At 41.9% G+C, this 23,796-nt stretch overlaps 2 protein-coding genes across 2 annotated transcripts; both read left to right on the top strand.

Annotated features, from left to right (window-relative positions):
* Nucleotides 1-3,574: 3,574 nt before the first annotated feature.
* DUSP19 (dual specificity phosphatase 19) lies at nucleotides 3,575-10,745 on the top strand. Its single transcript, XM_051790997.1, has 4 exons — nucleotides 3,575-3,844; nucleotides 3,946-3,992; nucleotides 5,286-5,438; nucleotides 9,336-10,745. Exons 1-4 carry the CDS (start codon nucleotides 3,622-3,624, stop codon nucleotides 9,555-9,557), a joined length of 645 nt encoding a protein of 214 aa, XP_051646957.1. The 5' UTR covers nucleotides 3,575-3,621; the 3' UTR covers nucleotides 9,558-10,745.
* A 527-nt stretch (nucleotides 10,746-11,272) lies between these two features.
* On the top strand, nucleotides 11,273-20,034 carry NUP35 (nucleoporin 35). Its single transcript, XM_051790996.1, has 9 exons — nucleotides 11,273-11,463; nucleotides 12,481-12,651; nucleotides 14,636-14,763; nucleotides 16,407-16,467; nucleotides 16,970-17,111; nucleotides 17,508-17,577; nucleotides 17,669-17,797; nucleotides 18,880-19,047; nucleotides 19,400-20,034. The coding sequence occupies exons 1-9, from the start codon at nucleotides 11,328-11,330 to the stop codon at nucleotides 19,475-19,477; spliced, it is 1,083 nt and encodes a 360-aa protein (XP_051646956.1). The 5' UTR covers nucleotides 11,273-11,327; the 3' UTR covers nucleotides 19,478-20,034.
* The last annotated feature ends 3,762 nt before the right edge of the window (nucleotides 20,035-23,796 follow it).

The following is a 23,796-nucleotide window of genomic DNA, read 5'->3' as shown; positions in this document are numbered from 1 at the left end:
TCTTTCCTTGGAGGGGCAGTCTCACATCAGCACTGGATTTAGAATACTTTAAGTGAATTTATAAACCATGTTTCAGTAGCTGCTTTTACAGCAGGGATTTCAGAGGAGACCAGAGCAGACTAAAGGCACCCAGAATGGTGTTTTGTAGCTGAGGTCATTCACTGATTCCCATGATCCAGGGTCCCAACATCAGGCTGCACCTGATGTTCCTTCCCACCCAGGGGAAACCACACAAGCCAAGACCCCTCTTAAGATCTTTTAGTACCATTTTAATACATATTTATGTACACACACACTCAGGGAAAATAACAAGTGTGGCTGCACCAGAACCACAAAACTCACTGTTTGGAGTTTACTGCAGTTTCCTCAATCTTTGATAATTAAAAAAAAAAAAATAGGAAAACACAGTAGTAGTAGGAAAATGTGCATTTATCCTGCTCAGCATCCAAATTCATAGTGACAGCATGGACTTTGCCACTTATTCCTAATGCTAATCTATGCACATACAAGGATTTACTAGTTATATCTGCAAAATAGTTAAACAAAAGTCCACAAAATAAAACATACCCAGTAATTTACGTGTTGATTTTCATCTCTGTTTGTGTTGTCAAATGCACCTTTTCAAATGTATTAGTGGAACATCCCTCAGTCCAGAGTCCATGCTTACTTCTTGCTGGGAGTCACAGCTGAGTAAACAGCCAAAATTGTATCAGGTCACTTTAACTAACCCATTTCAAGTCAATTGTGGTTCCTGTCTTTCAGTGCTGGGAAGAAAAAGCATTGGTGGCTGAGTTTCAGAATATATAAATACTTATGTGAAGCAACGTTTTCAGCTCCAGGAGTGTGTTCATTAGGAGACAGTGAAGCATCTCCAGTAACTAAAAGATGGGCTGTTCAAAATCTGAGCCATTTTAAGTTAATATTAAAAAAAAAAGTAGAGAGCAACATGCTATATGTCCTGGCTCTTAAGCACTGCATTGACCATAAAAACCATATTTAGCAGGAAAATTCTTCTCTCTCATGGTTTGCTTGAAATTTGCTGTTTCTACAAGTGTTCCAGCTTGTTCTCACTCACTGTAACACCCTCAGGTTGAAATGCAAGTGGGGTGTGACTCTTCCATAAGCAAGTTTATTCATACATCTGCCAAACTGACTGCAGTAATGTTGTGACTGTTCACATACTTTACAGTCTGAACACCAAAATGCTAAATAATTAAGAAAGACTCCAGTGAATTAAAAACATTCAGAACGATTTGTAAACACTATTTCAAAAATATATAGCAAATAACTAAAATAATCAATGCAAATATTTGTTGATGCACTTAGTACCATCTTGATGCCTAAACCCCTTTGAAAAGACCAGTTTGAATTTTTTTAACACCTTAACAAAATACCTTTTCCAAACACAAGAATTACTTTACCCTTTCAAGGTATGAACTCGGGTTCTGCATTTCATTGGTGCTTGGACAGACTCAAATGCACCCTCTGTCCTTACACATCAAGCAAAGCATTGCAAGTCTCTGCAAAGTTTATTTCTCCTGACTGGTTGTTCTCTCATTCCTTGCATTGTGGCAGCAGGACAATGGCACAGGAACCCACAGGATACCTTTGGAGCAGCCCTCAGCCCTTGGCTACTGGCTAACCACGGGACCCTGGCAAATCTCAGCTCCAGCATTTCCTAAATACCCTCAGTACACTGATCTAGAGGGAATTCCCAAAACACGGGAAATTTCCTCTAACACCAGTGAGCACTCGCCAGAGTGAGCGTTCAGACAGCTCTGACCACTTAAAAAAATAATCAAGGGATCACTGAAATCAATCATTCTTACACTCTCCATCTCATCTGCTGACAAAATTAGGAAAAGCAAAGCCTTTAAATTGCTGTTATGTACCAAAACCAATGAAGATGCACAAGACCCTGTGTTGTGTTGCTGTAATTTCCTCCTGCAGCAAGGGGAGGACAAATTGGGAAAAGCAAACTCTTTGTCATAGGGTGGATTCGTGCTCAGAGGAAAACCACTCAGGGTGAGACTGAATTCATGTGATAACGAACTTGTACTTTCCTTTGTTCCCACAATTTGTCCCTTCCATCACCTTCTTCCTCCCTTGAAATAACAACCCTCTTGTTCAGGCAGCATTTCCACTTTCTGTATGACAAACACTTCCAAAATAACTTTGAATGTCTGAGGAGTTAAAGCTGTTGAACACTGGAGCCAGGAGGAAAATAAATTAAACAAATTAGTTTAAACCCAGTGTGCTTCTGAAGATCTTTCCTTTGGCTTTCCACAGCTCCATCTGCATGGTGATCTCTGTAGACTCACATACAGATTCAAACGCACATACAGACTTTATACAATGTAGTCTTCCAGTATCTAAAGGGACCTAAAAGGAAGCCAGAGAGGGATTCTTCCTCAGGAACTGTAGTGACAGGACAGGAGGTTGTGGGTTCAAACTGAAGGAGGGGAAATTTAGATTAGATATACGGAAGAAATTCTTTACAGTGGGGGTGGTGAGGCACTGCCACAGGCTGTCCAGAGAAGCTGTGGATGCCCCATCCCTGGCAATGCTCAAGGCCAGGTTGGATGGGGCTTTGAGCAATCTGGTCTAGTGGAAGGTGTCCCTGCCCATGGCAGGGGGTTGGAATTGGGTGATCTGCAAGGTCACTTCCAACCCAGGCCATTCTATGATTCTAATACTGTGTACCAGCTGTGTAGCACTACAAATAGTATGCTATAGAGAATACTCTAGTCCAATACTCCGGGGGAGAAATACCCAAACTATTTCATTCTAATATTTTCCGTTTAGCTCCTGTTGCCATGGTATTTTGGTGCTGAAAAAATCTCCGGAGCAGTTAATTAGGGGTGAGATAAGAAAGGGTTTATTTGCCAAGGCTAAGATGTTACAGGACGTGCGCAGGCCGTGCCTGAGATGTTTCATTTTATAATACCATCCATCCAATCCCAGATGTGTCCACCCTGTGGCCTTTACTCTGGACCGCCCCGGGTCCGCCCTCTGAGAAATGGGTCTGGGGGCTTTTTGGGCCCCCTGTTCATCCCATCTTCATCTTCATCACAACACAAAGGGTACATATTTACCCAGTTTTTGACCGTGTTCTGTGGTTTAGGCCCTGATATGCTGTTCTGCCAACAATCTAGGCCTTGCCTTGACAAAAGACTAAACATCTCTGCTGTATTCAGGGGTATGAGTGATATAGGGAGCATAGAATGGGGTAAGAGGGTTAAGGAATGTGTAAACAAGGGTGCTAGAGAGCAAGGGAAAGGGACAAGGGACAAAAGTGGGGGGGGGTTGCTGCTTTTAAAATCTACTTATAAAACTTACAAGTCTTACAAATACTAGAAAAATAAAAAAAACATTAGGGGCTTAAGGCATCACTCCTTACAGTGTTTTCCCACGCTTCCCAAGAAGCAGGTCTCAGTCAGAGACAGCATGGCTTGCTGACACTGAGCACTGGCGTTCTGAGCTCGCAGGCTGCTTTAATTGGGACGGGACGGGGCGGTCCGAGGTGTCCCTGCCCGCCCCGGTCCCGCCCCGGCGGGCGCGTCGGCTGCGCGGGGCGGGCGGTGCGGGCGGGCGGCGCGGAGCGGAGCCGGCGGTCGGGCCATGCACTCCCTCGCCCAGGAGATCCGCAGCTTCTCCAGGGCCAACCTGCGGAGGCAGCGCACCCGCGTCACGACGCTGACCGGCCGCAGGATCATCGAGACGTGGCGCGGCGCCTGCCTGCAGGTGGAGGAGGAGGAGGGGGAGGCGGCGCCGGGCGGCGGCTTCGTGCCGGACCTGAGCGCCGACCTGCAGGTCGGGGTGGTGAAGCCCTGGCTGCTGCTGGGTGAGTGGGGCTGAGGGCCGCGGGCCCGGCGCCGCCGGCCGGGCGGGATTGCCCTTCCTTCCAGCGCAGCAACCGGCGGGATGTCCTTCCTTTCTCCGCAGGGTCGCAGGATGCTGCTCACGACCTGGAGACGATGAGGAAGCACAAGGTAACTTGGCGCGGGCGTGCAAACGCGCATCCCGCGCCGTGCGCGCCGTGGGTGTCTCTTAAATTAAAAATTCTGAAGTATTCTCTTAGCAGCTCTGAGCAAAACTATATTCCATTCGCATTTTCAAAAGGCTGCTCCATTTGCAGATGGATGAGTGCCTGTGAGCTTCACGGGAAGTCGAAATGCTTTCCCAGAATCTCAGAATCTTGCAAGGGACCTCTGTAGATCGTGCAGTCCAACCCCTCAGCCAAGGCAGGGCCACCTAGAGCAGGTGACACAGGAACGTGTCCAGGTGGGTTTGGAATGTCTCCAGAAAGGGAGACTCCACACTCTCCCTGGGCAGCCTGTTCTGCCGCCCACAATGGAAAGAAGTCCTTCCTCATGTTGAGATGGAACTTCTCGTGATTTAGTTTATGGCCCTTGCTCCTTGTGGTGCTGGGCACCACTGAAAAGAGTCTTGCTTTGCTGCAGAAGTGATGATTGTTTAGGGCTGTTAATGGAACAGATTCCTGCATTGCTATGTGTGTTTACATTTCAGACACTAAGCAGCACCATCCCTCCTTGCCTTACGGGTACTGATGAAACTGGAAAAACAAAGCTCAAAATCTGTCCCAAACTTTGGTCTCTTTACTCTTCTCTGTCACAGTAATGGGGTGATAAGGCCTTCGGACAGTGGTGCTCCTGCAGGACAGGGAGTGCACCAGGCTGGGATCTGGTGCTATCTAAATGTCACTTCACTGTAAGTTTAAAAACCCACCAAGTGGCTGTAGCCTGGACAAAGCAGAGATGGCAGGAGGCCAGAGGTGGTCTCGCCTGCCAAGGGCAGGTATGGTTTACTCTGAAATCCTTCTGCTCCAGTAAATGGTTCTAGTAACTCACCAGAAGGAACATTAAACTGATGGGTTAGGGTAGGCTTGAAATTTGGGGAATTGTTGGGTGGCCTGTGCTCTTGTTCCTGTTGCTTCCTCTTTTATTTGCCATCTACGTGCTGACAGCTCCCTTTTCTGTTGAAAATCCGTATTTTAGCCTGTGTTTGTTTGAGCACTGATTTTTCATTTCCTCTCAGAAAAACCCTGAAATTTCTCACAGTATGTTTTAGCACACGTTGAAACTTTGCTTGGAGAAAATCACACCACAGACAGCATATGTATGTAAAACTGAACATTCCAGCTGTGTAAGATACAGTTTGTGTATTCCTAAAGAATAATTAACCCTTGCCACTGCTCATTTTACTTGCTGTCTTCAGAAAATGCTTTTTTCATTTTTTTCCTTTTTTTTTTTTTTTTTATTTAGGTTACTCACATTCTAAATGTGGCATATGGAGTCCAAAATGCCTTCCTCGATGATTTTATATACAAGACCATTTCTATTCTGGACCTCCCAGAAACTGATATTACCTCCTACTTCCCTGAATGTTTTGAGTTTATTGAGAAAGCCAAGATCCAGGTATGGTATATCAATAATTGATGTTAGTAGTTATCTTGTTTACATTATTTATTACACTATTTTAAGAACTAAAGCAACTTCTTTTGTCAAAAGAAAATATGCTACCAAATGAATAGCTTTGCCATTGCCTTTTAGAATTTTAAATAGAGAATCCAGGCAATTTCTAAGCATTCCTAGAAACGTGACCCTGCTGTTAATCTCCATTCCCTCCAGCAATGTTTTTTTCAGAATGTCTGTCTTGAGTTTTAGAGAAATGCTTCTTTAATACAGATGGAGCAGTGGCTTACTTTAGATAAAGAAATCCCATCCTAAGTCACTACCCCTGGCAGAGGGAAAAGGAGAAAACTTACTTATCTGTCAGGGATGTTGTTTTGGATTAGAAGCAAGCCTAACGGGGCTTTTACAGATCTGTGTGGTTTGGCATCAGCTGGTCACCATCCTTGAACTTTTCATCATAGAATCATAGAATAATTTGTGGTGGAAGTGACCTTAGAGATCGTGTAATTCCAACCCCCTGCTACAGGCAGTGACACCTCCCACTAGACCAGGTTCTCAAAGAAGATGCCACACGCTGAGCTAGGAATCCACATATGTACCAAGGATGTCAGAGCATGTGTTAGTAGTCTTGGAGCCAACAAGTAATTTAACTGCTCCCAAAATCCTGAAGAAGATGTGACATGGGAAATGGGCTGAAGGGACTCTTTCTGGGGTTGCTTGGCAGAGTTGTCTGTAACCAGGAGCAGCCCTGACTCACAGCTGTTAAAATCAGGCTTATTGTGTAATTTACAACAACCACTGCTTTGGTGGGAAAACCATGACTTGACAACCAAACCTTATTGCATGTTATTCCACCATATCTACCAAATTGATTATTCATGTAGGTTGGGATAAAAGAAGATAATCTTGCCCCAGCTTTCTTTGTGTTGCAGTGTTCTTTCCTTCTCTCATTTATCATTTACGAGCTATGTGATACACATTGTCACTTAATGACCTTTTCAAGGTATCTAGTTACGGTTTCCACTTAATTTCTAAATGAGAGTTGCCATTCATAACTGCACAGTTTTGCTTTCTGCCTCTGGTGTTTATGTCCTGGTTACTATTTTGTAAGCTAAGAAGTTTTCAGGAAAACTTTTACAGCGATATTAACAGTTTTCTAATGGGAGAGGTGGGTGAAAGAGCAGGTAATTGGTGGAATAGTTGTTCTCCAGGATCAGTTGACAAAGCATGTGATAGTGGTATGCAGAGACAGATCTCTGGGTGGCTTGAATCACTTTATTTGCTTTGTCAAAATAGGGTTAAAAGGGCTTATGATAAACTGTGTTGTGAAGTGCTCTTCTGTTCAAGCAATCACAGATACACGAGTGCTTCATCTCCTAATGTGAGGGAAGGAGAGAAGTTCACTGGTGAGAGAGTGTGATATATGAGAAATTATTGTTAGAGCGTGATTAACTCAATGAGAGAGCAGGAGAGCACTCCAGTTTGAGGATGCAAGGGAAGCCTGCACTGTTCCTCAAGTCATTGCCAGCTGCTACTCGGAACTGGATCAACTTTTCTGAAACTCTAATGGCTCGAGTCTGTCAACACCATGGTACAAATTCTGATACCCATCAGAGCTCACCTTTTCTTCTAAGCTCCAAATTGGCAGGCAGGTTTTCCATGACATGTTAGGTGACACATGTGCTACTGCTCTTTTATATTTCTGTTTAATATTGAATAATAAAACCTCTAAGATCTTTTGTTTCCAAGGAGGAAATCTCTGTTTATTCATGAACATCTCTCCTTATTGCTCCTTCTGTCTTTCCTGACGAAAAATACTTGGTTCCACTCCAAAGTAGAATGGATCCATAACTAACTCCATTAGCTTAAAGTTTTATGCTTCTTTTTAATTTCTTTTGCCCACTGTACATAGCCATTGTATAATCACTTTTTCTGTCCGTGAAAGGTGATTTCATTTCCCTTTCTATAAAAAATTAAAAAAAAACCAACTTGGTCTTGAATCTTTAAAAGTTGTTTTGCAAGACCACAGACCATTTCTTGGTAGGCAAAGGTTACCAGAGTCAGAGCAAGGAGTTCCTGGTAAACAGAGATGAATTTCCTATCTGCAGTCTGTTTCTCACTTTATTTCATATTCATAGCTAATACAAAACTAGTCAAGAATGACATGTCAAATTAATCTTTGTATGAATTGTAAACAAGTGGGTTTAAAAAGGAGAGATAAAAGTTCTCAGTGTTAAATTTGGTTTAATGTTATTGCCCGTGTTCATTGATGTTCAGTAATTTTCAGGATCCATGGATATCACTAAATAATTTTTGACAATGTAAAACAGAACAGTTATTAAAAAAACCCAAATCAAACTTATATGTGAAAGAGGAAAACAAAGCATGAACTGTACGAAGGGAAAAAAAGCAAAGGTCACTTCCCATGTGTATTATTTACTCTTAGTGCCACTGCTAGATACTGGTCTTGATTATGGTGCATTATGTCTGAAATAACTCCCATTAAAGCAGTAAAAACTGCTCCACATTTACAGTAGATAAGCTTCAGCAATTGATTCATTAGCAGTGGCATAATTTTTAATGTCATTGTTCTGGATTTACAGGTCACCACTGACACTCCCTCAGGTAGTTGAAATACATGGACAGGTCTGCTTCCCACTCTGCCATGGTCTGTGTGATGAGGAATCACGGCCCTGTGACTGTGAGAAAGGGAATGAAGAGTGCAATTTGCAGCAGGCAGTGCACAGGGAATGTGATTTCCATTGCAAGAAAGGATGATATTGTGATTCATTGGGATGCAGGAGCTTAGACTCAGTGCCTAGCTCTGCCATAATCTTGTTGTGCAAGTCATTCTTCTAGTCCCAGCTTGGCATTTCTCCAACATGAATAATAATACTCAATTTCCTGCTTTGTCTTTTTACTTAAACTGGGAGATTTCTGGAGCAGGAACCATTTTCTGCTCTTGTGTGTTTATTAATAGGCCAGATAATTTGCAGCTCCCAATTCTGTAACATAAACCATCGAGTTCCTGGAAAGGAACCCTGGTGCTTTTTGTCACTCACTGGTCTTTCTGTCACTGGCTAAAATGCTCCTTAAATAATTTGTGCCTGTTAAGGGCCAACAGAGCAGGCTGTTTATATCTAGAATGGATATGCTTAGTTCTCAAGTATCTGAGCAAATCATGTCGTGTTTCAGTATCTTCATTCAGAATATGGAGGTGCTGTGGGTTTGGTGGTGTGTTTTTGTGTCACAGTGGCATCTGGCAGACAGTTTGGAGCCTCTTCCAGGGTGTAATCTGATGTACAAACATGACAGTGTTATGAAGCCTGGGCCTTGCAAACGTTGCCTGAGCCACACTAGACTGTCTGGCTGTCTTTGCATTAATTCGTGCTCGTTACTTCTTAACGAAACTTGCAGTGTCTCTTTAAAGAAGGGTGTGACTGGAACTACAAGATATTCCAAAATCTGCCTCTGTGCCCAGCTGTTTGCTGCCTTGCTGGTTTTAACCTTTAACAAGATACTGTCAAGTTCCTTTCCATATTGCAAATAAAATCCATTTTAAAATTGGCACCCAATTAGATGGGATATCTTAGTATCCTGGGAGTCTGTGATTTTGGTTTTTACATGACGGGGCTCCTGTAAGGACTCGGGGAAGAGGACAGAGGGATATTTTTTAGTTTTAAGTGAGGAATTAAATTTGAAGTATTTGGTAATTATAAAGTGGCTTTGATTAGAAAAATTTTGGGCTGTGTTTGGACTTACTTACGTGTATAAATATTTGCTTTGAGCTCAGCAAGGAGCTTTCAGTAAGTCTTAATAGATTTTTATGTAAAGTTTCTACATACTTGTTTTTATCTGCCTAACGAATATCCCACCTTATGTTTAATTTCTTCTTTGAAGGGTGGCGTGGTACTGGTCCACTGCAATGCAGGAGTCTCCCGTGCAGCAGCTGTAGTCATTGGTTTTCTAATGAATTCGGAAAGACTGAGTTTTGCCAGAGCCTTTTCCTTGGTGAAAAATGCGAGGCCTGCGGCTTGTCCAAATCCTGGCTTCATGGAGCAGCTTCACAAATACCAAGAACAGATTTTAAAAGAAAATGGAAGCATAAATGATCACGACTGATCGAAAGGGAGAAGGGAAACAATCTGTTTTGACTATACAGGCACAGATGTTGGATGTCCTTTAATCTGTCATTTTGCAATCCCCTTTTCCCTTGTGCATTTTTGAGTCATTACATATTTTTTCTTATATTCCCTTGACCCTTTCTTTCAGCATGTCATCTATAGGCCAGATGATATTCCACTGACTTCAGAGAAGTTTTGCCCAAGAACCAGCTCTTCCTAGAGTGCTAATAGAAAGATAAAGTTCAGTTTTCCTTGAAACAGTAGAAAACAACAGAATGATGGTAGGGTTTTTTATGATACATCAGAAAATGCAGGCAATCGAGAAAGACAATAAAATAACTGAGATAAGTTGCCCCGTTTACTTTCCAAATGTATGCATTCTATTCGGTTGTAAAATCTAGATAATAAAATGTTCATATAATGAAGTACCTTCATATTGGATTTTAAATTTATATTGCAAGTAAAGAGGATTTTATTGATTTCTGTGGGCTAGCCAGCCATTAAATTTTTTTGGAAATTAAAACAGATGGTCTTTTGAGGATGCTCAAAATGTGTAGGATGCTTTCATGCCTCATGTCTTTCTACCGTTTCTCATCAAGTAGGGATTTGAAGTGCACTAACATGATGTTTCCAAAGTGCTGGAACCAGCAGAGGTTTTTTTGTAAATCATTTCGGTGGAGATATGAAAAATGTTGATAACAACCTATCTGCTCACTGCTATTGCCTTTTCTTCACATTCAGTCCACATTTGCTATTCCCTCACTCCATTCTACACCATATATAAAGAATGGACATCATAGGATAGGTAACTTTAGCGCTCCTGAGACATCTCAGGCTGGAATTACTGTCTTAAGATGGCATGTTCAATACACACGCAAAATCTGTAAAAGATTTTAATAGTATTTTTTGTGGCCTTCATGCCAGTTCTTAATGGTTTGATATATTATTATGCAGTAAAATAAAAAGGACCCTGTGTTTGGATAAATTGTGTGCTGAAGTGACTTGAAAGGTTTGGTTTCAAGATCGGCGTTCTTGGTACCAATAGTCTGAACTTTTGCATGCCACTGTGTTTGAACCACACCGTGTGTTCTCAATGTTAATTGCTCATGCTCAAGACAGGGCAAGAGAGAATGGATCCAAACTGACAAGACAGTTTGGATTAGATATTAGGAAAAAGTTCTTCCCCGAGGGTGGCCTTCCCTGAGGTGAGGCCCTGGCACGAGTTTGCCCGCAGAAGCTGTGGCTGCTCCATCCCTGGAAGTGTCCAAGGCCGGGCTGGATGGGGCTTGGAGCAACCTGGGCTGGTGGAAGGTGTCCCTGCACACGGCAGGAGGGTGGAAGATCATCTTTACGGTCCCTTCCAACCCAAACCATCCCATGACTCTGTGCTAAACGCTAGTGCGAGGTTTAGGCGACCCCTCTGCATCTGGTCGCAGTCCCTCGGTCGCCGTCTGCGAGGGCAGCGGTCGCAGCGTTGTACCCGGGCTCGGCGGGCTGGGGCAGCCCGGGCAGCGACCGCAGCCCTCTCCCCGGGGAGTCAAGGGGGCAGCTTTGAGTTGTTGGAAACAACAACGCGGCAAAAGCTCTTGTAACGGTGACTGCGGTTCTTTCAACCCTTTTTTTCACGACCTGGCCCTTCGCGGGGATGGGGGTGGGTGGGTGGGTGGGGTGGGTGAAGCCGTTTGCCGGGGAGCCGTGAGGGAAGAGCCCGGCCCGGGCAGCGGCCGCGCCCCGTGAGGGAGCTCCCCGCGCCCCCCTCCCGCCCAAGATGTCGGGGGGCGGGTCGGAAGTGACGGAGAGAGGAAGCTCCGTCCTGTTTGAAAGCGCCCGGCGGAGCCGCCGCCGCCCCCTGCTTCCCGCCCGGGCCGCCATGGCCGCCTTCGCCATGGAGCCGCCGCCCGCAGGTGAGCCGGGCCCGCGGGCCGCCCCCGCGCTGCCGCTGTGCCGGGCGCCGCCTCACGGCGTGTGCTCGGCGGGTCCCCGCGCTCGAGTGTCCCGGTGAAGGGAGCGGGGCCCGCGCTGACCCCCTGCTCCAGGCCCGGAGGAGTCTGGATGCCGCCAGGCTGGAGTAGGCGGTGGGAGACGGCGCCAGGACGGGGAATCGTAGAATCAGCTGGGTTGGAAGGGACCTTCGAGATCATCAAGTCCAACCCTTGATCCACTACCGCTGCGGTTACTAGGCCATGGCACTAAGTGCCACATCCAGTCTCTTTTTAAAAATCTCCAGGGACGGAGAATCCACCACTTCCCTGGGCAGCCCATTCCAGTGTCTGGCCACCCTCTCTGTAAAGAAATTCTTTCTAATATCTAACCTAAACCTCCCCTGGCACAACTTGAGACCACTTGATATTCCCTCTGGGGTGAAGCGGAATGGGCTTGGAATTAAACCGAGCGGCCGCTGCTCGTAGTTGCGAAGAATGCGAGGTTGTGGTAAACTTGGCTTGCAAAACTTGCAAAGTGAATTATTATAGAACCGTCTTTGGAATTGTTAATGCATGTAAATATCTCAGAGGCGGGTGTCAGGAGGATGATGCCAGGCTCTTTTCGGTGGCAATGATAACAGGACGAGGAGCAATGGCCATAAACTAAAACACAAGAAGTTCCACCTCGACGTGAGGAAGAACTTCTTTCCATTGCGGGTGGGAAGACACTGGAACAGGCTGTCCGGGGAGGTCTCGGAGTCTCTGTCTCTGGAGGCACTCCAAACTCACCTGGGCATGTCCCTGTGTCACCTGCTCCAGGTGACCCTGCCCTGGGTGATCTCCAGAGGCCCCTTCCAATCCTAACGATTCTGCCGTTCCGTGATCTTAATCACTTGCTGTATCTCGTGTTACATTTCTTTGACAGAACCACAATCAAAGCGTTGGAAAAAAAAACGCTAGGTCACTTTTCTTTTCCCTGGTTTTACGTTTTGTTTTCAGGAGCTGAGCCAATGACTCTCGGCTCCCCGACGTCTCCCAAACAAGGAGCTGGTGCTCAGTTCCTTCCCGGGTTTTTGATGGGTGACTTACCTGCACCGGTGACTCCACAGCCACGTGCTTTGTGCGGCCCTTCAGTCGGAGTAATGGAAACGAGGTCTCCGCTACTTGCAGGTCAGGACTCTGAAAATGCTGGAAAATTGTCCTGAAAGTAACAAATTGCTTTGTCTCGTCATTCTGCTTGACTGTTGCAGACTTGAATCCTTATAGCAAGTTTTATAGCTTGCTATAAACAAATTCCAGTGATTGAATAACTGGTGAAGTCGAGTGTATTCAATGGAGTTTGGCTAAATTCTTCAAACTAGTCTTCAGTTTAATAGCTGTTTTAAAAATGGCAGTTTTGGTACCAGGAAAACTTTGTTTTACTGGGAAGTTAATATAAATCTCTGCTAATACAGAATCAATTTATACACCTCTTTACAAGTCAATTGCACATACAGCCATTAGAGTTTTCTCTTTATTTAAAACAGATGTCTGCTGGCAAATTAAGTGCAGCACGTGCAAACTGCTGGTTTCTTTGCAGTGAATTCTAAAATGTCATGGATTGTCAGACTTGTAAAAACTGAGATGAGAGAAACTAAAAAAATGCTTCTTAATTATTATCTAATGGTTGTAGTTAGTCTTGATGTCTGCTGTCATTGAACTGAAGTAGCACTGACTCTTCCTAGCTGTAGATACTCATTTCTTTTCTGTGACCTGATTGATTAGACTGGGAAGAGCTCTTACCCATGGTTTTAAGTTGGTATTATTGTGTCTGTGTTCTTCTCTGAGAAGTATGAGTGAGTAGTTAGCACATCATGGCTGATCTTGGCTTTTTTACTAAATCAGTTGGCATAATTTAATATCTGATGGTGTTAATAGTCATCTTGAAGGAGAAACTGAGGATTAAGGCACTGCAAGAGAATTTTAGATATTCTCTTCTTTGAATCTCAGGCAGGATTGGATTCGATGATCCTTCTGGGTCCCTTCCAACTTAACACGTTCTGTGATTGTTGGTCTGTTGATCTCCTACTTCTTGCTGTTGTCTGCCTTTCCTGACCCCATCAAGTACAAACCTCTTAGGGAAATATTTATGACATTGGAAGTAGTCATGGGAATTTCACCCAACTGATTTTAAAAGGCTTTATCATAGTCTCAAAGTATCAGTTTTAGAAAAGGAGGAAACAGTAAGGTACTAAAACAGCCTTACCAAAATGAGTGATTAAATACATCACTAAAACTGAAAACCTGGATGGGAGAGTGCTTTATATAATACAGTTATTGCATATAACAGGAGCAGTTCTTGTATGTGTTAAACACTTCAGAGTGGAGTCTTGAAGCTCAGAATTTTAGGATTGAAAAGTACTGTGGAAAAGCTTAGTTTCTAAATGTTTTGCAAGTGAAAACTGTTAACTGGGGTTTTTTTCCTGAGGTAAACCCACACAAAGTGCTTAGAGATACCTCAAGTTCTCTCAGTCAGTTTAATTCTCTGTTATACTGGAAGTCCCAAAGTTTGTGAGAGGGAAGCTGGCTTCACTTCATCCTGTCTAAAAGCGAGCTAGTCCCTGCTATCAAGAGCTTGCTTACATTTTTATTTAATGTGAAATGAGATGGGAAGCCAAGGAATTTAGGCAGTGGGAATGTAACAATCACATGGAATGCATCTGTGTGCATTTTGGTATGGTTCTTTAGCATGTAGTACGTCTCAAGTCTTAAAAGTCTTGCTTTTGCATCTCTACTCTACAGGCTAGTTAGTGTCTGAAACAATTAAAATACACTGCTAACCTGCCTTAAAATAGGAAGATGTAGCTATTGTATGCTCATTGTAGCTAGAGGTATGCTCAGAACTTCAGAAAAAGAACAAGTGCACGTTAACAGAGAGTATGAAGGGTTAAGAAGAGGTCTAAAAGTTTTAGATGGTACTTCTGTAAGGATACAGTTTAACACATGTGACACTGTGTTATGTACACCATTCAAACCTGAACAGATGCAAATGCCCAGTGAACCAACCAACAGCTTTTTTCATGGCTGAATTTACCACTGGAGACTCAAAACCAAGCAGCAGTGGAGTACAGTGGCAAGTCTGCTCATGCTCTTCCTTTGTCCCTTTGCATTGCAGGAGGATCTCCCCCACAACCAGTGGTCCCCACACATAAAGATAAAGGTGGTGCTCCACCTGTCAGGAGCATTTATGATGAGTTGTCCAGTCCTGGGCTTGGATCAACACCTCTAACCTCAGGAAGACCAGTAAGTGTCTCTGGTACTGGCCTGTTCTTAGCAGAAGATGTGGGGCAGCTTCCTGCCTCGGTGAATTCTTCAACCTGGGTTTGTAAACTGCTGTAGCAAAATGAAGGGTGAGCCTTCTGCTCGTGCTGCTGCTGGCTCTGGGTGGTTGGTGTGCCTGCTGCTGTGCACACTAACTGAGAGCTGCTGTCATGAAGCAAACTCCTGTCATTACAGTAGAGAGTGAGAAATGCAAGTCATGCCTCAGTTGTGCTTTGTATGTACAAATCCAGACTTGTTGCAGATTTTCACCTGCTTGTAGATTTATTGATTGCCAGAAAGGCCCTTTTGCTCCCTGCAAGTTGTAGGCAGATGGGGGTTGGTCTCTTCTTCCAGGTGTAACAAATGATAGGAGAAGAGGAAGTGGCCTCAAGTTGCAGCAGCAGATGTTTAGATTGGATAGCAGGAAAAATTTCTTCACTGAAAGGGCTGTCAGGTGTTGGAAGAGGCTGCCCAGGGAAGTGTTGGAATCAGCATCCCAGGAAGTGTTCAAAAAAGATGTGGCATGTGGGAACATGGTTCAGTGGTGAAGATGGCAGTGCTGTGTTAGTGGACTCGATCTTAGAGGTCTTTTCCAAGCCAGACAATTCTATGTTTCTCTGATTATCTTTTGGTGGGCAATAGAGGCACTTCCTGAAATAGAAGGAATTTTTTTCTGAGTAAAATATCTGATCAAAATTTGGGTAGGAAGGTGGGGTTAATTTTGAAAGAGGAACACTAAAATTTCTACAGGGTAATTTTTTTATAATAAGCTCTGCTACTTAAGTGAGTAGCCAAGCATTATTAGGTTCTTTTTCGTTGGACATGATCCTTCTGATGCAAGGAGAATGCTTTTCACTGAATGAGCAGTCTCTCTATTGAATGTTGCCTTCTGAAGAGTTTGTTCTGGAAGCTGAGGTTCCCTGTGGCAGACAGAATCCAACAGTGTCTTAAAAGACTGGAAGTTAAATTAAGAAAAAGGTATTGAACAGCTGTCAGAACATGTGTTGCTATGTCTGCAGGCACTCCAGCTTGGCTGGGCTTGTATCTAAGAAATGCCATGATTCAGGTTAAAAATACACTAAAATTGTTTTGGATGTTGAAATCCTGTGTTAAAAAGAAAAAAAGTACTAACAGCTAAAACTTGAAGTATACTTCCCTTCAGTGCAGTTGCACTAAATAGTTGAGCAGGAAAGTGAGTCTAGTAGTGAGGAATACAAGTGATCCCATGATTTCTGAACCCTTTAGGAAGTGAGAATTAGATGCTGGTGCCTTAGGATGCTGACATTCTTCCCATCAGGATTCCCATCACATGGATGTGTGAATTACTGTACTGCAGCAATAGAGAGATGACTATTTTGAAAAAGCTAAACTGTAAGGTTTCTGAGTACTGATACTTTGCCTCACAAAGCATATGTCAAGTACATTTAAGTACAAATAACTTTTCATTAGTAACTCTTAATAATCTTGTATTAAATATACATGTTCTTACTCTTAAAAACTAGGAGTAAGTTAAGGCAACAGTTAATATTCTTACCTGATGCTTAAATCACCTGAAGATGATCTCTTTTGATCTGAGCAGTGTATGCCTGTAAGAATGATTTGTTACTTTCTGTGTTTCAATGCAGGCCAACTTCTCCTTAACACAGAGCCCATCAGTTGGAATTCTGCCATCAACTCCAGGCACAGGTAGATGTCCTGTAAAAAGATATAATCTGCTTTCTTATTGCTGTCCTTAATGCAGAAGAGTCATCACCGTTGAAACTACATCAATTCCTTACTAATTTGCAAAGGAACTGTGCATTTATTAGCTTTTCAGAGGGTGTAAGAGTAGGAAATAATTATCCATTCTGACACTGAATTTTTTGATCAACTTATTCCTTCTTCAAAAAGTGTTGTTGAACTGAGCACAGAGGTGGTTGTACTCGAGTGAAGCAGCTGAGATTGATGGGTTGCCTTCCATCTTCATAAGGTTTCTGATCTTGATTTAGTCATGAGACTTAGTAGCACCCTTGTGGATATGAAGTTTGGATTGACTTACTTTTTGTCTGTGTCTGTGAGTAAATCTCCATCAGACTCCTCCATATACAAGTGAAATGCTCAATACTGAATTTATTCTTTTATTCTAGACTTTTAAGCTTCTCTGTTTTGCAAAAGAAATCCGTTCAACGATGCCATTTTAATTTAACAGCTTCAAGCGTGTTCAGTCCTGCAAGTATTGGGCAGCCTAGGAAAACTACTCTGTCTCCTGCTCAGCTAGATCCTTTTTATACTCAAGGTGATTCCCTTACTTCAGAAGATCAGCTTGATGACACATGGGTAACTGTATTTGGGTAAGCTGATTTCCAGACTGTTAGAAAAACCTGGGTGAAGTCTTCATGACATGTGAAGGGAAATACTTGGGCACTGCTGTTGTCTGGCATTCGTAGGTGTGCAGGAAATACAACTGTGGTTAAAGCAAGCAAACATAGTTTTTAGTGAGTCACCTTAACTTAAGCTGAATGTTATTTTTTTTTCAAGTTAGAAAGGCACCATTCTGCCATGGAGGTGTGTGGTGAAGTAAAAGTGCCTAGAAGGTAGTATTCCTCAAGTTGCTGCTTCTAAATTGGTTTCACACTGCTCTCTTCTGGATTTCTATAAACCCTTCATAGGATTGTATTTTAGCACCTGAATTCTTAAACTACTAGTAATTTTTTTATTTTTTTTTTTACAATTTTTCTGTCCTTCAGATTTCCTCAAGCATCAGCTTCCTACATTCTTCTACAGTTTGCTCAGTATGGAAACATATTAAAGCACGTGGTATGTCTTAGTTTGACACTTATTTCTGAAAACACTGGGACTCATGTATTTAAGAAGCTGCATTTCACAATTTTCACCTCATCTCCTGCAGATGTCCAACACAGGAAACTGGATGCACATTCGATATCAGTCTAAGCTTCAAGCCCGGAAAGCCTTGAGCAAAGATGGAAGAATTTTTGGTGAATCCATCATGATTGGTGTCAAGCCCTGTATAGATAAAGTAAGTTAAGAGCTGCTTTTAGTTAAATATAAGGCACCCTTCTTTTGATCTTCCTTTTTGGTTTTTTTTCCCCTGACCTCTTTAATTTTTTTTCTTTTGGAATTGCAGAGCATATGTAGCTGTGTAGGTATAGAATGTTACACATTACACGAGGTCTTAAGTATTTCTCAACATTTCCTGCTGAGGAGGATCATTGTGGGCAGTCTCTGCTCCTTGGAAGTTGCAGTGCACAGAATTATACTGCTGTTGAAGGTAGTGAAATGAAACTGTAACGTGAGGCAACTGAGAGAAGTTTCCCAGCTGGAATTTATGGCACTCAGAGGCTGCAATATATGAGGGCAGATTAAGACTGTTGCTGCCCCTCCTCATTGTCCCTCTCTTTTTAATGTGACTATTCATGTGTTTCTGGCTTTTGAGTTTATATTAGTACATTGAACTGAAAATTTGCCCCCCCAGGCTAGTTGTTATTTCCCACCATGTATCCTCTGGGTTCTGGTGGAACTCGTGGTGCCCATCAAGTCACTTGATCCCTCTTTCATTTTACATGCATTCCTTTCCAAACAAAAGCTTACAAAATGGAGCCTTCTGACTTCTTTTCTGGCATCTGCTAAAGGCAGTGAATGAAACTCTTTGGCAAGCTGAGTCTGAGCAAAAGGTGAGAGTTGCTAAAGACTTGAAGACAGTTTTGTCTGGATCAGGTCAAATATTTTAGAAGTATTTAGAAAGGGAGTGTTATGCTACTTTGTTCTACTAGGCCTGAAACAAGTTACTACTTGAAGTTTGTTGCAATTAGTACAATATATTTTCTCTACACTGTTTCAAACTTGGTTGAGGTTTAATACAGACTGTGAACAGATTCCAAGCTTTCACTACTTTGCAATGGCATAATCCAAAATATGAATGATTGCAGTGAGGAAAATGCTTGGTGGTGGTCTGTACCTGTGTGCTCTTTACTGACAGGCCATTTATCTTTGGGGTATGAATACATTTTATCAAACAATTTTAGATAGTAGACAATTTTGGATAAGGTTGGAATACTGCTTTTTGGTATTTGTTTACATTGTATTAACCCTCTTTTTAAGAGTGTGATGGAAAACTCTGAAAGAAGCTCTACATCCTCAATGTCTTCGGTTTTCACTCCACCTACAAAATCTACTGGCACACCAATACAACTTGCAAATAATACTACAAGGATTTCTACAATGAGACCTCTTGCAACAGCATATAAAGCTTCCACTAGTGACTATCAGGTATTTTAAGGGAAAAAGAAGCATGTGTTTTTGTGCTGTCTCCCCTTGGTTGTGTGAGGCTGTACAGACAATTAACTTCAACGTGACCTTAGCTTTTATCTTTTGCTATCATTTCTTTAAAGATGTACTTCAGTCTGTTCAGTCTCTAAAATAATAATAATAATAACAATAATAATAAATTAATTATTTGTCACTTTTACAGGGATTAAGGGCTTGTTTTGAAACGATTTCAAACATATTTTGTCAAAATACAGTAGTCCTTAGGAAAAGAAATAAAAATGGGTTAGTGTAAAAAGAATTAGCTGTACTGACTGACTATTTTCTCTCTTCTTTTTTCTCCCTTCCATTGTAGGTGGTTTCTGACAGACAGACTCCTAGGAAAGATGAAAGTATTGTATCCAAAGCAATGGAATATGTGTTTGGCTGGTAATATCCCGGAGGCAGGAACACACTCAGCTGGTCAGGGCTGGAGCTGGATCCGTGGTTAGTTGTATAACTACAGGTGGTGTTTTATCTCCCACAGCGCCTGTTATGCCTTCAGTTAATTCAGCAGACATGTAGCTTGCACTTTAAATGATGGCAATGTACACCTGGGTTTGCAAACTGAGTTAAGTGTAAATAAAAGTGCTTTATTCCCATTTGTGCTCCAATTGCATGATTGTAGGAAAAATGTCAGCACTGACTTCTCTATAATTACTTTCTGTGAGTTATTTCCCAGTAAGTTGCAAGTGCTTAAAATGGCAGCTACATTTACTGATGCCTTTAATTTTTTATTTTTTTCCCCTCTGGAGAGACTATGGGCTACTTGCAGGAAGAAAACTATGCACAGCTGGCTCCCAGGGACAGGGGCTGTTCTTAGTGTGTGTCATTTTATTTTTTTTAAATTAAGATTCATTGCTGTTTTATAATTATCTCTGGCATACTGTTCTAAATGTCATAGCAGCCTTTGAACTCTTTTTTTTTTTTAATTAATAAAGATCAAGTGAAGTTTTTTCCTTTGGTTGGTTTTTAAACAAGTATGAGTTCTGTTAGGAAAAACTATCTGCAGTGCTCTTAACTATTAAATATGATGCTGTCTAATGTTTACTGAAGTGTTAGCAGGAGAGGAGGTGCTGCTGATTTTTACAAAGCAGTACAAACTGGGTTTCAAACTAGCTAGTGGTTAAATGTTGTCTCTGTGGGTATTTTATAGCAGTGTGCACTTAACAGGTAACAAACTGTAGCATTCTAAACTAGAAAACATTGAGTTGAAGTAGCTAAATAGGAAAATGCAATGTTTGGTGAACACAGCTGCTTTCATTTCAAGACTTTTCTAAGAAATTTTCTCTTAAGGTATTGGCTGAATTATTTTTACTTTTAGAATTGAACTTTCCCTCTGGAAGTTTTGGAGATGAGCCTCTCAAGTAATCACATGTGTCATTTAGGCTCATAGTCTCATTCATCTGGGAAGAGGACAATTTTTTTTCATAATACTTGGGAAACTACTATTCCTTTAATAACTTTGTGGCTGTGTTAGTGTGGTCAACATCAGCCTTTTAGTTTGGGTCAGTGGTGTGTTGGTCAGGTGAATCCAATTACACCCCTTTCCACGCTTTGCTTCACACTGCAGTGTGGTCTCAGTTCTTCAGCTGCATTCCTCTGATAAAATTAGATTGCAGGATTAGTCCAGCAGCATGCCTGATGTCCCTCAGGTGCTGATGGGCATCCAGTTTACAGGACTAAGCTAGAGATGGTCCTGACTAAAATCCCCAAAGCACTTAGTGAGAAGTAAGGTTTCTACCTCGGGGCACTTTGTTCTTCACTGAACGCTTTAGAAGGAACCTACCTGCAGGCAGATGCAGAGATTTTTGAGATGCATTTGATGGATTTGCTGGCTTATGCTTTTAGAATATTGGTTGCTACTTGTCCATTTGCATTTGATCAAAGGGAACTACTCAGATTTAACACCTGAACATGTTTTCTCAAAATACATCTGGCTTTTTCCTTGGCAAAAAATATTTGCCATGCATATGACTGGAGAAAAATAAAGGGAGTTCAGCTAAATTCTTGTTTTGCTAGTTGCTTGGCAGAATACATTTCTGGTGTGCTGGAGAGTTGTGATATGTGCTGGATTTGGTGTAGTGAAGTGATAATGTTGAACTTGGACCAAGTAAGTCTGAAGCTAAGTACATAAGGAAGGAGCTGGAGCCCAGGACAGTAGTCTGGCTGATCTATTTTACAGATTTAAAACTGTACTGAGTTGTTTACCTTAGTTTTTTGTTTCTCCTAACTCTAGGAATGACTACAGTAATCAGTTGTTGCAGCTTCCTGTAGAGTAAAAGCACTTGGGAGTAGTGGATGTATGTAGTAAACAGGGGAAGAAGGAAGCTCAGAACATGTAAATCTGTGCACTTCTGGACAGGATTGTTAAGAAATGATGTGGCTTCTGCTGGTGAAGACTGCTGGTAGGACTTAATGTGTTGTTTTAGTGTTGAGTACTAGTTAAACCCTGCTATCAATGATTTGGGCTTGCTCAGTCTGAGAAATGACAGTCCCAGAGTGCACCAACCACTGTTTGTGTTCCTGGTAATATAATTATTATGTGGGTGTCCAGGGGCCACATGTGGAAGGGCAGAGGCTGTTGAAGTACATCTGTGAAAAATCTCTGAAACACTTGCAAGAGTCTTCAAGTCTTCAACCCTTTTCCAGGCCAGCTGCTATTGTTGGGTAGCACTGCATTGGAAAATCCAGTTCTGCCCCTTTGTTATGGAGGATCTGCTGCTTTGCAATAAGGAAGAATTCTCTTCTGCTAGATGGCATTTACATTAGAGCCAAAGTTATGGACCTCAGTGATGAGAGCACACTCATGAAAAGGAGTTCTGATTTTAGATGTATGGGGTTTCCTGTAAGACTGCACATGACATTTTTGTTTTTAGGATTATGGCTTTAGTTTAAAATAAAACTCAGAAATACATATTTGCTGCTGTCTGCCTGGATCAAAAGCATGTTACTCAGGGATCTAATTCTCTTAGTATATAGATCTGCACAGGTTTTAAATTGTAGAAGGGTTTGTTGTATTGTTTCAATGACAATTACCCTACAATTTAAACTTATTTTTGGTGAAGACTTTTGTAACTTGGAGATGGTCTTTATTTTTTTCCTTCTACCCCTCCTCAGTTTAGCTTTCTAGTAGCTTTCAAAGCAAGTAATTTGATAATTAATTTAGGTAATTAATTTACACTAACATAAAATGAAGATACTACATCACCTCTGCCTTTCATTCCAAGTTGTAGGCATCTACCTCCACCGTGTGGCAGTTCTTCAGAACTGTAATGAGAGGTTTAACTGATAGTGAATGGAATATGGGATCTGAATTGTACTTCAGTTAGGAAGTGTATAAACAAACAGTACTGTGAGAAAATAGTGGTGCTCGAATGTCCCTTGAAGTGTTTTTTTGTCATAAAAGAAGAAAGCACAAAGGTGAGTTTACTGAACAGCTTAATTTGTGAGTAATTCAGACTTTTAAATGTTGCATCAAGGAAATAGTTCCTAAACTTCATTTAAAATCTTGCCAGTGTTCACTCATCTCCATTTTGAGATGGATTAATTCACCCAATGATATTTTAGCAGGATATGCCACAATATCCCTTTCTTATGTGAACAAAATTGCCTTTTTTCTGGTAGTTTGTGTACATGTGTAAAAATACAACCCTTGCATTAGTTTCCTTTACTTTGACAGTAGGTCACTACACCACAGATGAGTCTGCAAAAATATGCTGCTTAACAATGTTTAGGAACAATAAGCTGCTCAGCTGTTGAGTGAGTGAAACCAAAATAAGCTGGCTCACAAACAACTTGGAACTGGGAGCTGGTTTACTGAATTTTGGACTGCAGGTGAGAAGGCTCTGGAATAAACGTTCTAGATCTCTAATAAAAACATCAGTCCTCGGGTTACTCCACGGCTTTGTGGTACTGCCTTTTTGTACTGGTTTGGACAAGAGTAAAAAGTGTTCTTTTGGTGTGTGGTGTGTCAAAATGCGAACTGTCAAACTTCTGCTAGTGTTTATAAACAAATGTTCAGTCAGTGGAGTTACCTTTACAAATGAATACATAATTAATAACTTTGTACAAAGTGGTTTTTTGCCTTTATTAAGGAATGCTGTGATGCAGGTGTGTGGTCGTGTCATGTGTATGAACTGTGCTTCTGTTAACAAAATCACATTTTCCACTTTTCTGCAAGAACAGGCCTTGAAATCAGGAAAATGTCTGAGAAGCTGTAAATTGTGGTGTCCTGTGTCATCAGATGTCTTGATTCTTCAAGTTTGTCAGTTTTGTAAGTGAACTTTCAGCTTAAATAAAGAGTTTATTGCTGATGTAAGCAGATGCAGTTAAAGTGACCCCCAAATTCTGGTCTTTGTGGATGAATTGTGGGTTTTGTTCATTACAGTCCTTTGCATGAAGTTGGAGATTCTTTTCTGGTTAGAAACATCATGTAAGTGAGGAATTGCTCTGAACTGTCACTGTATTATTGTTCTCAGTTGTTTATTCCATCAGATTTTGGTATAGTTTACTGCAAATTCAGAACTTATTATGAGCATATCACTCATAGGCATGAACTGATTTTCAGGATGAAAAATTGACAATGTTTCAATGATATTTTTTCCTCTCTGTTGTGTATGTCAGGCACCTAATTTTTGGTTCTAGGATGTTAACTGGTGGTTGTTCTTTTGCCAAAACTGTTTTCTCCTGGCAACTAAATGTGTGTAATGG

This window comes from Manacus candei, unplaced genomic scaffold (genome assembly GCF_025592945.1).
Source record: "Manacus candei isolate 608988 ecotype Guabito, Panama unplaced genomic scaffold, ASM2559294v1 h1tg000029l, whole genome shotgun sequence".
Classification (NCBI taxonomy): domain Eukaryota; kingdom Metazoa; phylum Chordata; class Aves; order Passeriformes; family Pipridae; genus Manacus; species Manacus candei.
Note: the sequence above shows the minus strand (reverse complement) of the source record. Positions and strands in the feature narration are given on the sequence as shown.